Source organism: Vulpes vulpes, chromosome 12 (assembly GCF_048418805.1).
Source record: "Vulpes vulpes isolate BD-2025 chromosome 12, VulVul3, whole genome shotgun sequence".
In the NCBI taxonomy this organism is placed as follows: domain Eukaryota; kingdom Metazoa; phylum Chordata; class Mammalia; order Carnivora; family Canidae; genus Vulpes; species Vulpes vulpes.
In genome coordinates this window covers 123,811,141-123,824,025 of record NC_132791.1, presented here as the reverse complement: position 1 = coordinate 123,824,025, position 12,885 = coordinate 123,811,141, and the positions used below count along the sequence as shown (strand labels likewise).

Sequence of the window (12,885 nt, the reverse complement as noted above, 5' to 3'; positions counted from 1 at the left end):
TAAGCAATTCATATTTATTCCAAGAAATACAAGGATGATATTAGAAAATAAACAATATACCACATTTTATTAAAATGAAGGATAATGAAAAGGTGAATATCTCAATCGATGCAAGAAAGCAATGTCAACACTCCATATGAGTTGATCATGAAAACTCAAAAAAAGTGGGTTTTGAAGGAACATACCTCAGTTTAATAAAAGCCACGTGTTCCATACCCAATACCAAAATTGAGAAGACAATGTTCACTTTCACCACTTTGATCCAAGATAGTATTGCAAGTCCTAGCCACAGCAATCCCACAAAGAGAAGAAATAAAAGGCACGCAGATTGCTGAGGAAGAAGTAGAACTGTCCCTTGCAAATGACATGATACTATACCTAGAAAACTCTAAGGACTCCTCCAAAAGAACCATTAGATGATGTGAATTCAAGAAAATGGTAGGATGCAGGATTCACACACAGAAATCTCTTGGGTTTCTATACACTAATCACCGAGTAGAAGAAAGACAAATGAAGGAAACGATTCCAGGTCCATCGCATCAAAGAGAACAAAATACCTAGGCATTAACTCGACCAAGGAGGTGCAAGACCTGTGCTCAGAAATCTACAAAACACACAGGAAGGAAACCGAAGAAGACACTATCAAATGGAAAGCTATTCCATGCTCGTGGAAAGGACCAATATTGTTCAAAGTCCATCCTACCAAAAGCAACCTACAGATTCCAAGTCATCTGTATCAAAATACCATTAGCATTCCTTACAAAATAAGCAATCCTAAAATGTCTGTGGAACTGCAAGAGACCCCAAAGAGCCAAAGCAACCTGGAGAAAGAACAAAGCTGGACGTGTCACAGTCTCAGATTTCAAGGTTTACTGCAAAGCTAACAGAGTCAAAACAGTATGGTATTAGCACAAAAAGATGCATATGTCAATGGAACAGAACCGCAGCCCGAAAATAAACCCACACTCATGGTCAATCTATGACAAAGCAGGTGAGGACATACAACTGGGAAAGACAGGCTCTTCAATAAATGGAGTTGGGCTACCTGCAAAAGAAGAAAACATCTGACACCAGGCACAACAATAAATCCACCATGGATTAAAGACCTAAATGTCAGACCTGAAACCATAAAACTTCTAGAAGGCATAGGCAGTGATCTCTTGGATGTCAGCCCAGGAACATTTTCCTAGACATGCCTCCTCAGGCAAAATAAAAATTAAAGAACACTGAAGCAAAAATAAATGATAGGGACTATACCAAAATGAAAAGCTTTTGCACATTGAAGGAAACCAACTGAATGAAAAGGCAACCTACTGAATGGGAGATACAAATGATAGATCCCATGAGGGCCTAATATCCAAAATATCTATCAAGAACTGATATGATTCAATACCAACCAGCCAGCCATTAATGATCCAATGGAAAATCAGGCAGAGGACCCGAATTGACATTTTTCTAAAGAAGACATGCAGATGGCCAACAGGCACTTGAAAGGATCCTCAACATCACTAATCATTAGAGAAATGGAATTGAAAAGTACTTGACATCACTTTTCCCCTTGTGCCCCCCATGAGAATGGTTGGTATCAAAAATGTGAAATTAACAAGTGTTGGTCAGATTGTGGAAAAAATGGAATCCTCTTGCACAGTGGATAAGAACATCAAGTGGTGGAGACACCATGGAAAGCAGTATGGAGGTTCCTCCAAAAATTAAAAGTAGAAATCTCATGCCATCCAGCAATTTTACTACTGTGTATTTACCAAATATAACAAAAACACTAATTCAAAAATCATGTACATCCTATATGTTTATTGCATCATTATTTACCTTAGCCAATTAGGGAAGCAACCTGTGACTATCAATAGATGGTTAAGAAGCATTGGGATATATACCATGGAACATTGCTCAGCCATAAAGAGGGCGAAATTCTTGCCTTTGTTGAGAATCTGGGGATATGTGGGATCTAAATAACAAACCAACACAAATAAACACAGAACAGACCATGATTGCCAGGTTGGGGGTTTTATGGTGGGACCAGCAAATAGGTGAAGGGGATTAAGAGGTACATACTTCCAGTTATAAAATAAATTAGTCACAGTGATATAAAGGACTGCCTTCGGAATACAGTCAGCAATACCCTAACAGTGCTTTATAGTGACCGATGGCATACAGTGCTTATGCTGTTGAGCACTGCATAATGTCTAGAACTGTGGAGTCTCTCTGTTATACACTAGAAATGAATAGAAAATTGTAGGTCAACTCTGTTTCAATAATAGGTGTTCTAAAAATTGCATTCCCTGTGACCTGCCCCATTCTCCAGACTAATTCTCACCGTCTGACTAAACGTGCAGTTTGTTCACTGTTCATCTCCCTGTACCGGAATGTAGACTCCATTAAGGCAGAGACTTGATCTATTTGAAGCTCAGTACAGACATGATGAACCAACGGACAAATTTCCTGTTGCCACATTCCAGGCATTACCTTAAAATGTGTCTAGATCTGGCTGAGTGAGCACAGCTGAGGTGGTAGCCAGGCTCCGGGCTACGCACACCTGCACGCACTCTGGGGCTCAGGGCTGTGGGTCCTAACTCTGCTTTCAGGCCATGAGCTACTTCACAGCCAGCAGCTCCTCAGGACCCCCTGCTACCTCATCCCGGCAGGAGGCAACGGTGAGTGCGTGGGCAAGAAGCAGAAGGCCCAGAGGAGACTGGGTGGGAGAGCCTCAGGGCTTGTCGAGGAAGGGGGCCATGGCTCCATACCCTAGTGTCTGACGTATGAATCAGAAGGGTATCCCCAGAGAGGACAATGGGCCCCATCAGGACCTGGACTATGCTACCCAGAGCTCAGCAACATCCCCCAACAGAGCAAGGAAAGGGAGGCATCCAGGGCCTGGGGGCCACACACATCAAGGTGGTAGATAGTAGGGCACAGGGAGGTCATCAGCTCCGCCACCCATGGCGGCCACCCGGAGAAAAAGGCAGCTTGTACCCTCAGATGTTAGTCATCCTAGATGCAGACTCAGGACATACCCCACAGTCAACTCTTGATGATTTGGGTATAAGCCACCGGTCTCATGACCCTCCATATACCCTGGGCCTCTCCTTGTCCCTCTCAAAGCACCCCTCGACCTCCTGGCTGCCTCAGGACGAGGCCAGAGCCGGAGCGAGGACAGACGGTGGGATGAGACACAGCCCTGAGGCTCGCGGGGTAAGCAGCTCCCCTGGAGGACGGGCTGCAGCGTCCAGTCCACTTGTCACTTGCACCCTCCCTGGCCCCGCACACAGCGATGGTCCTACATGCTGTGGACGGAGTAAGTCAGAGCGGGTATGCTCTCAGGGAACCTTCTTCCTCATTGCCGGGCGCAGGCATTCGTCAGAGCTCAGACCAGGTCTCTTCTGCTCTACCTGGGGTACTTTCTAGAACAAGCTGCCCAGGGCGAGGAGAGCAGGCAGCCCCCAGGGAACAGTACACAACCACCAGCGCTCAGTTCATTTAAGCCAAAAGGAACCAAAAACGGGTTTCTGAGCAGCTACAGACTTCATCTGGGGAGAAAAATATGGGTGATAAAAATCAATCCATTCCTTTACAGGTGCATAGACTTCAGTCCAGAGAGGTGAAAGCAGCTGCCCCAAGTCACACAGGAGAAAATGGTGGAGTTGGACTTCGAGGGAGGCTCATTTCAGTCGGTAGGTCCAGCTGGCTGGGAGCACCCGGCCGAGAGGGGTCCTGCGCTTGCTAAGGCTGGTGGCGCACCTCGGGCTAGCCCCCGCCCGGGAGCGTGAGGGCGCCAAAGGCGAGGTGAGGCACCAGGCCTCGCCCGAGGGCCGGGGAGGAGGGTCCAGGCCAGCTCGGGCCCCTGCTCCCGCCACCCCTCCACCACCTGCTCGCTTCTGCCTGTCATTCCTTCTGTGTCCCTGGGCCCCGCAGGCCAGCCTGCCCATAGTCCTGGGGCCGCGGCCGCACGGGGTGGCGGTCTCGGGGAGGGGACGCGAGCCCTGGCACAAGGGCCGCCCCGGGCAGGGTCCCCATCGGGCCCCCGGACACTTCCCGGGGGGCGTCCTGCCATGGGCCCCCGCCCCTAGGTGCCAGGGCCTCACACACCCGCATGTCCTCACGCAGTCAGTGCCCCGGGGCAGGGGGTGCGCAGACACCCCTGGGTGAGAGCCCGTCGAGGCCGAGGACTGCTGCTGCGGACAGACGCGGCCAGCGGCCAGGGTGAGCGGCCCGGCCCGGCCGTGGGGAGGTGGCACTACTTCTGACCGGGGAAAGGCGAGCAGAGACGGGTGTCACTCCTGGGCCCCCAGGTCCTGCCCCCTGTGGTGGCGCCTGAAGGACCGCGTGTTCTGTGTGGGGACAGGGCCGATGGGTCCCCGCGGAATTATGGGGAACAAAACGGCCCAAAGACACCAGAACCAGGATGAGCCTTGGAGGTGTGGGCGCTGCCGGGGTCCGTGCAGGGGCCTGGCCCAGCCGCACCCACGGAAAGGGGTGATGGGAGGGGTGGGGTGGGGGCAGGGGTGGGCCAGGGCAGGACCAGGCTGGACAGGGCCCAAGTCAGCAGGGCAGATGGCGGACAGTGATTTTTAAGAACTCTGAGTTTTTAAGTGGGAGAAGCCAGCCCCTAAAGAAGACATGCTGAATGAGCGCATCCCCGGGAGTAGCGAAGGGTGAAAGCCTCTCTCCCCCGGCGGGGTCCGAGAGAGCACTTACCTGAAGGGGTGGGGGGGCCTAGTGGCTGAGAAAAGCCAGCGAGACTTTGGGGGACAAATGTTTTCTTTCTGGTCCTGCGTTCATCCCACTGGTACATGCAGTTTTTTGAAGGCTCTTCAGACTGTCCACTGATATGCTAATGCGGGGGGTGTCACAGCTCAGGGAAAGTTCTCCAAATGAACGAGCTTCGTCATTACTGCGGGCCCGTAAGTGCCTCTGCACAGAGCCCTACACGCTTTTATCAAAGGAGAGCTGCAAGAGGCTCCCAGATGCTGTTTCCACCCTGGCATTTCGGGGCTGATTTATGGCTGGCATTGATTCATCGCATGTTCTACTTAGAACAGAAATGAGTGTAATTTATAACCATTTGTTCCTCCCCAAGGCCGCGGGCGAAAAGAGGATATTGATTTTTGGAGTTACTCACAGTGACCAGAGAAGGTTTGTTGGCTCCGGTTTAGTCAAGGACGCCCCGCTGACTCAGAGGCCAGGAGAACATTCGGTCCCGGAGATGGAGGGGGCCCTTAACAGAGCTTTCTCCCAGCCCAGTGCTCTGTCTCTATATACAGCCCCCCCCCCCCCCCCCGCCCACAGCCAGGCACAGCTGGGCTGTGTACCTGGGGATGTACTAGAGACGCAAACTCTCCATCCCCACGCCTACCCACCTACCCGCCTACCCGGGGAGCAGAAACTCGGGGAGCAGAGCCCAGCATCTGTGTTCTAACAAATCCTCCAGGTGATCAGGATGCATGATAAAGTGAAAAGGGCTGTAATTCGTGGAAAATGAAAGTGAGAGAATCAGCAGCTGGAGGCCGGCAGGTCCCCTTTCTCACAGATGCAGCTGGTGCTGCAGAGCGCGGGCTTGGGCGGTGGCTGCTGGGCCACCGCTGGACACGCTTCGCCCTCACGCGGGTACCGGCCTGCCTTGGAAACGAGGGCCAGAGGCGCAGAGGCAGCTGAGCTCCCTGCAGAGAGCCAGCTCCCACCGCGGGGAGGGGAGGCGAGCCCTGGGAGCCCCCCTCGCTGGGCTCCAAACCCACCAGTCAAGCAGCTCATCCCACCTGCCTGAACGGGAGGCGGGCACCGAGCGCAGGAGTGTGGTGCCCGATGCGAGGGAGGGAGGCGGCCCCCACCAGCCTGTGCCTCAACTCATCGTGTTGTGGACGATTGGTGACTGAAGTGGCCAGCTTTTCTCCCTTTGGGTTGCTACCCCCCTGTGAGGACCGACCAAGTCCAGCACTTGCCAAGGCCCAAGAGGAGCACTTCATGGCACCATCCTCTCTGGGGGGTGTGGGCCGTGTCCCCCGCCAGAAAGTGGCTTCTTGGTCTGAGCTTTCCCCTTCCCACCGGTCTGGTCCAATGGCAGGTGTCAGCTGCCATCTCCTGCCCTCTGCAAAAGAGCCTGAGAAGAAACCCAGCCTGTGGGATGCCCGGGCCTGACGTGAGAGCCAGTCCCGTGGCTCCTTGGAAGTGGTTTGCCAGGGGGCTTGACTTGGAGTCACCTCACTGAGCTTGTTAGCATCTGAAAGTGTGTCACCTTCCTCTCTCCTGCCTCTCCATTGCCCGTTTTTCACCCTCCCCACGACCTGGCCCTGGAGCAGTAGAGGTATGCCTCCCTTCCCTGGCGGGAGGAGAGCCTCAGGGAACAGAAAGGATCTCAGAAATTATACAGTGCAAACAGCTCATTTTCTGGCAGATGAATGGGGCATAGGAGGCTGGAGGAATGCAGCCAGGCCCTGACCCCCCAGCAGAGGCAGAGCCTGCCCGCCCAGACCTGAGACCTCGGGGCAGAGGGGGTGGGGGGATCCCCAGCCTCCATAGCTCCATCAAAGGATGAGGAACTCGTGACTACACCACATTCTAACGAGGCTTATGTGTTGTCACACTCTCACCAGAGGCAACTGATCATTTGTCACATATCTTTTTAACACCCACCCCCATCACCTGTCGTGGCTACACTGTGTCTGTGTGTAGACGAGGTCTGTGCCGAGTTCTCCCACGGGGGTACCCTCACTGTGCCCTCTTCACCCAGGGATCCCGAGCCGCAGGGTCCATGGAAAGGTGAAAGACAGCCTGGCACGACCGTCCGGATGGTTATCTGATCAGGGGCTCAGAGGGCTCCACCTCGTGATTTCCTCAGGCACTCAGTCCATGTAGTTCTAACATGACAAGTGGTTTTCCACATGCTGGCCCAGGACACGCAGCTTCCACTGCGCCCCAGGGGCTGAAGATGTTACATTCTTACGTATTCATTTTACGTGGATTTCCACTTAGAAATCAAGGAGGAGCCTGAGAAACAGCAATCTGATGAGAAACCATAGCAATGTATGTGATTTCTCTTTTAAGTTGTAAAAATGCCTGATAACCAAAGATTTCAAATAAATTATGAGACCAGTGTGGGAGCAAATCCTCCTTGATCTGACAAACAGCATTATCTCTGCAAGATAAACAGGTTATTTACTTACGTGTCCCCTTTAAGAGGACACTTTCTAAAACTTGGCTAGTGTCCTTGAAAAACATCAAAAAAAAAAAAAAAAAAAGAAAGAAAGAAAACTATCAGAGACAGATGGACAAAGTGCAAATCGTGGCATATTTTGCATGTTTTTTCTGAAAATCTTTATGAGGTAACTCTGTGCTTACAGGTGTCTGCCTTCTGACTGTAGAGCAGCACATTCTTGGAGGGACTGTTAAAGCCGCTCACCACGCAAGCTGCCACCCGATCCTCAGAGGTCCAGGCCTTGGACATTCGAGCCACCCCAGAGCACCAGGAAGAGTGCCACTTAGTGAATTAATAATGCTGCTTCACATCCCAGCTCCACCACCATACTCCCCAAGCTTCCTTCTCCAAACACTGGCCAACTCCAAACTAATGCTCTGTGAAATCAGAGGATGAGAACCAGATAGGAGGATGCAGGGGCAGGAGGAAAGGAATGCCCCCCTGGCTGATGTTAGAATGTATTTATTAGAATGTATTTATTGCTACATTTATGTACAATTATACAAGCAGCCCAGACAGGAAAGGGAATGTTGCACTGAGTTCTCCAGATTCCACACATGTGCACAAGTAAACAGACCTGTACGCCACTAAGTTTGCTCTCAGTTCAAAGCCAAAACTAGGTCACATACATTTTCTGAAAAAGTGGGCAATTCTTGGAAATTGTCTCCATGTATCCCTCCTTCTTTACAAGCTAGTCATGCAGAAAAAAAGTGGGTTCTCAGAAGCGAATGCCCTCAGGCATCTCTGTAGAGGGCAGTGCCTTGGGACAGGTTGCAGTGGGCGCAGGCCTGGGGCTGCAGGTGCAGCGGGGCAAGTCCCAATCCCAGCCCACCTTCCTAAGGTCTGTCCCCAGGAGAGGCCATGGGGGGAGGGGGAGGTTGGAGAGAGAGACAGAACAGCAAAAGAGGGAAAACCAACAGGAAACTGAGACGTGAAGAGAACCATCAGCCAGAGCCCAGGTGGAAGTGATGCTCGTCCATCTGGTTCCGGCTAAGAGTCCAGATTTGGGGGAATGTACACATTCGGGATGGCAGGCATGTCTTGGCATGTCCTCATCCTACAGCTTGCTGTGTATCAGACGCCAGGGACCTGCATGAAGACAGCGGACAGGAGCGTGAGGCAAGAAGGAAGACGATTAAACTGAAATATGATCCTACTGGCTAAAGAGGGCCCCAGACATCTTCCCACATTTCACAGGTAACGCAGAACCATGCACGGTGGAGTGCACTGCTGACTCATGAAGTGGGGCCGGAGCGCTCAGGACACTCAGGGAATACAGGCTGTACCACAGCAGAGGGGCTGCCCAGCCTCCACTCGGACCTCAGCCCAGCCACTGTCATGATCCCACAGTGGATCTAACAGAGGACCTGGCAACAATCAGATCCAGAATTGTGAGGTGGATCTGGGACCGTGGCAGAAACACACTCCCTTTCATATCACAGTTCCCTAAACCTTTGTGACAGGCATCATGAGAGCCAGCTGAGCAGCCTGGCAGGCAGGTGTGCCTGAGGGGTGAGCTCACCTCACCTACAGCAGCACTGCCTTCCCCACCCCGGGCCACTTCCCATTTGAGGGTCCAGTGGGAGGGTCTTCATATCTGTTCTAACCCAGTGTCCTGGGCTCAAATCGATCCGGCACCTCAGGGAAAGACAGGGCCTCAAGGATGAGAGCCAGAGTCCTGGGAGTCTGAATACCCCAAACCATCAGAGGCCTTTGGGGATGATGGGCAATTTGTGTCCCTGGAATGTGAGGCTGTAGGGCCTCTATCCCTGCAGAAACCAGCCAGCTCTCACTTGTCCATGGTTATGGATGTCCCTCTAATTCCTCATCACCATAATCCTATAGGTGAGCCACAAGGAAGACTGGATGAGACTTCTGCCCGAGAAATCCTAAGGATGGTGGGAGGAGGACCAGAAAAACCATTTGGAAGTCCCTGTCCTTCCTCTTGGGTCAATAGCATTGTAATCAGCCATAGGGGGGCCCCCATCGGCTCTTCCAAGGCTGCCAGCTATGTGACATTTCAAGCTGAAGTATGTGGCCACTGCCAACTCCTTGGATCCTTTTATCAATTCATCTCTGGATAATTCAAAAATCTCTGTCATTTGATCTTGACTTTTCTGGTGAGTCATGCAGAAACTTTCTTTTCCTACTTCTGATGACAAGAGCACAGAGTTAAACTCATTGAAAGAGTTCACTCTAAAAAGCAAAAACATTAACAAATGACAACCAATGAGGAAAAAATTACAAAACATCAGATACATTTCAGTGCGGGGGCTTTTACCCATCAGCAAACAAAATAGAAAGAGTTATGTCAAGTCCTGCATTGGAAGAAATGGTGTAAAGGCAAGTAGCTAAAAAGAGTATTGTTTGTAGCTATGTAAAGAATGTTAAGAACATGTCTGAAGTAAGGATTCCAGCTGAGATCCCAGGAATAAGAATAATTAGATTCTCCCATTTTACAGTCAGCCACACCACTTTCAGAACAATGACAGATGTGTCACCAGCCCTTTCACATGGACTCTGACACAGTGGTAATATTTTGGTGATGTCACAGAATGTTAGAGACGCTCACAGGATATGAAACTCATTTCAAGGAAATCCAAAATTCAAGGCTAAAGAAGCAAATTATTTCTAAAAATCCCTACCCTGGGCTGAACATATATGATCCTTTTTTATGTCACTTAAAAAAATCTAAAAGATAATATAGTTATTAGAGACATTCATTCTACACCTTAAAGTATTACCTCAATATTCTCATACAGCTAGAGATGGGTTTATAGAACTTGAGGGGGATTAATCAGCAATTTTGGGGAACTCAAATGTATCATTCAAGATGGACAAGGTAAACTTTACTGCCATGGTTTTATTTATAAATGGGATGAGTCAGAACAGTCTCTGCTAAAGAAATTAGAGAATTTTAAAACAGGCTGCTTCAAGGTAATAGTGGTCAATGATTTTAAAATATTTCCAAATTGAGATCAATGCATAACACTAATCTGGCTTAATGAGCCAATTCTAGCTTTATTTATATATATATATATAAATGTATATATTTATACATAAAATGTATATATGTTTTATATATAATGTATATATATACATATATACATGTATATATACATTTATATATATAATGTGTATATACATATACATTATATATAATGTATATATATATATGTATATACATAAATGTATATACATATATGTATATACATATGTATATGTATAAATATATATAAATGTATAATCTTCATTTTTAAGTACATCTGAATTTTTTATTTTATTTCATTTTTTAAAGATTTTATTTATTTATTCATGAGAGACAGAAAGAGGCAGAGACATAGGCAGAGGAAGAAGCAGGCTCCATGCAGGGAATCTGATGTGGGATCCCGGGTCTCCAGGATCACGCCTTGGGCTGAAGGCAGCGCTAAACCACTGAGCCACCCAGGCTGCCCTGAATTTTTTTTTTTTTAGATAAGAAAAAGCCTCCCAGCAGCAGTGTTATCTGTGTGAACTTGCCCTATAATACTCCACATCACAAAAAAGAACAGTCTAAAGTAGCATGTCCCATCCGTTCACATGGATTACAGATAAAATCTCATTTATCTGATGTCAAAATTATTAAATTGGAGGAAGATGTTCTTGATTAGCAGAAAGCCCACGAGAGGTAAACAGAGAAAGAACCGGGAAGGGGGTGGAGCTAGATGTTGTAATGGGAGGGCTTGCTGTGGGTGGGCTCCTCTGACTGGGGATTCATGCAGCTAGAATAAAGGCTCTGGGCAGTGGACGCACAGATTTGGGTTCTACCCGGCAGGGGAGAGGTGGCAGGTATCAGGGACAGGTGGGCGGCCGTGGCCACCAGTGGTACTTACCTAGTGAGGGTAACTGTTACATTTGCTTTATACTGCTTTGGCAAGAGCGCATCTGGAACAAGGCATACAGTTTGGGTCCCCACCTTTCAAAAGAGACATGAAGGGGTTAGGAAGCACTTAGCAAAAGAACACAGAAGGAAGTGAAAACAGCACAGAACAACAGGAGCACTCTGGTCACTCTGGATCCGGGAGAGCCTGCAGGGCAAAGTGCCAAAGCAATCTTCTCCCTTAAGTATTAACTGTTTGTCTTTTCAATCCAGTCTTGAATCTTCACTATTACAATGTGGAAACAAGAATACCTTGACCACTTCCTTTTAATATGGATACTCGAATTCTAATGGTTGTAGCCACTCCACACAAACCAATCGCTTTCACAGGAAGAATGATGGATCTCAAAGTCATACACACCAAAGATTTTTAAGCATTAGAATCATGCTGATCAGATTTTATATTTAAGGTTCTCTTGTGATTAATCTAGGCACTACTAAAATGTCCTTTGGGCACCAACCATTTACAGGCCCCAAATACTTGGTGGTGCCTCCTTTGAAATCAATAGTGGCTATCCTTTTTTTTTTTTTTTATGATTTATTTATTTATTTGAGAGAGAAAGAGAGGAGGGGGGGAAGGGGAAAGTCCCAAGCAGACTCCATGCTGAGCACAGAGCCCTATGTGGGGCTTGATCTCATGACCCTGAGATCACGACCTGAGACAAAACCAAGAGTTAGTTGCTTAACTGTGTGAGCTACCCAGGCGCCCCAGTGATGTCTGTGATTAAGTGAACTTTCAAGAGGCTACACCTACCTGCTAAAAGACTGGGGTGGGCTAAGGCAAAGGATCTCTCTCACAGCCCTGTGGCCCAGTGGTGGTCAGAGAGACCAGTTTCAGCCCCACTGTCTCTGGTCTGTCTTCTTCAGCTGACCCTCCTGCCATTCTCAGGAATAGCCCTCATAGACACTAAAAACGAGCTTGCAATGAACTCTACAAAGAAACCACCAGGCCAGCCAAGCTTATCCACGCGCAAGTTCTCTGGGCACAATTGTGCCTACGGTACTTTCTACGCTGTGGCTCAAGCAGTTGGAGATGTTGTTAGTGGTCGGCTCTTATAGATCAGTTATGTGCCAGAAGGGCATCTGCGCTGGGCTGTTTCCCACAGGGATCAATAGTAGTGCAGATTCCAGGCACTTTAACCCATAATGAAAAACCAAGGCTTTGTAGTAAAATACAGTAGAAACCCCAAATTTGTCAAAGCTAGTAATAAAGGAACACAGAAACAATGAAACTGATTAACAGTTTTTAAACATTTTTTAGATTTTTCTTGTAATACTTGAGCTTGATGTTAAACTGGGCAGAATTAACTAGATGACTAAGTAGTACTTGAAATTTGAGAGCTGGAACTTTATTGTATCAGGTTTTATTTTTTTAAAATGTGCTATATTTTTCCCCTTAGTCATAAGCATTACTTTTACCATGATTAACCATAATTGAGATACGACTGACACTCATAAAGGAACGAAAGGAAAAACAGGAAGGAAAAGAAGAAAACTAAGGAAGGAAAAAAAGAATGACTCACACGAGTACACTGAAGAAGTTTGGGAAAGCAAATGAAAAGGAGGAGGGGGGAGTAAATGTGATAAATATACGGGACAAGGAAGAAAACGGAATTAAATGACGGGTGTCAGTATTAACAGAAGAAACTATATGCATCTATTTCCCTAAAAGAAACAGGAAGATATCAAGTCAGAAATTTCAAAGTTTGCCGCCAGGTGGCACCATGAGATTAAAATAACTTGGTTGAAGCTAGCAACCCAT

The 12,885-nt window shown here is 48.2% G+C and overlaps 1 protein-coding gene across 20 annotated transcripts in view; it reads right to left on the bottom strand.

Annotated features, from left to right (window-relative positions):
• Positions 1 to 7,650: 7,650 nt before the first annotated feature.
• RDX (radixin) overlaps positions 7,651 to 12,885 on the bottom strand; it is a 157,113-nt gene continuing 151,878 nt past the window's right edge. For all 20 annotated transcript variants that reach the window (XM_072729851.1, XM_072729864.1, XM_072729852.1 and 17 more), the window contains 2 exons: positions 11,077 to 11,159; positions 7,651 to 8,293 (listed from right to left, as the gene is read on the bottom strand). In XM_072729851.1, the coding sequence (XP_072585952.1) occupies positions 11,093 to 11,159 (67 nt within the window). In that variant the 3' untranslated portion in view covers positions 7,651 to 8,293; positions 11,077 to 11,092. The remainder of the gene's footprint in view (positions 8,294 to 11,076; positions 11,160 to 12,885) is intronic.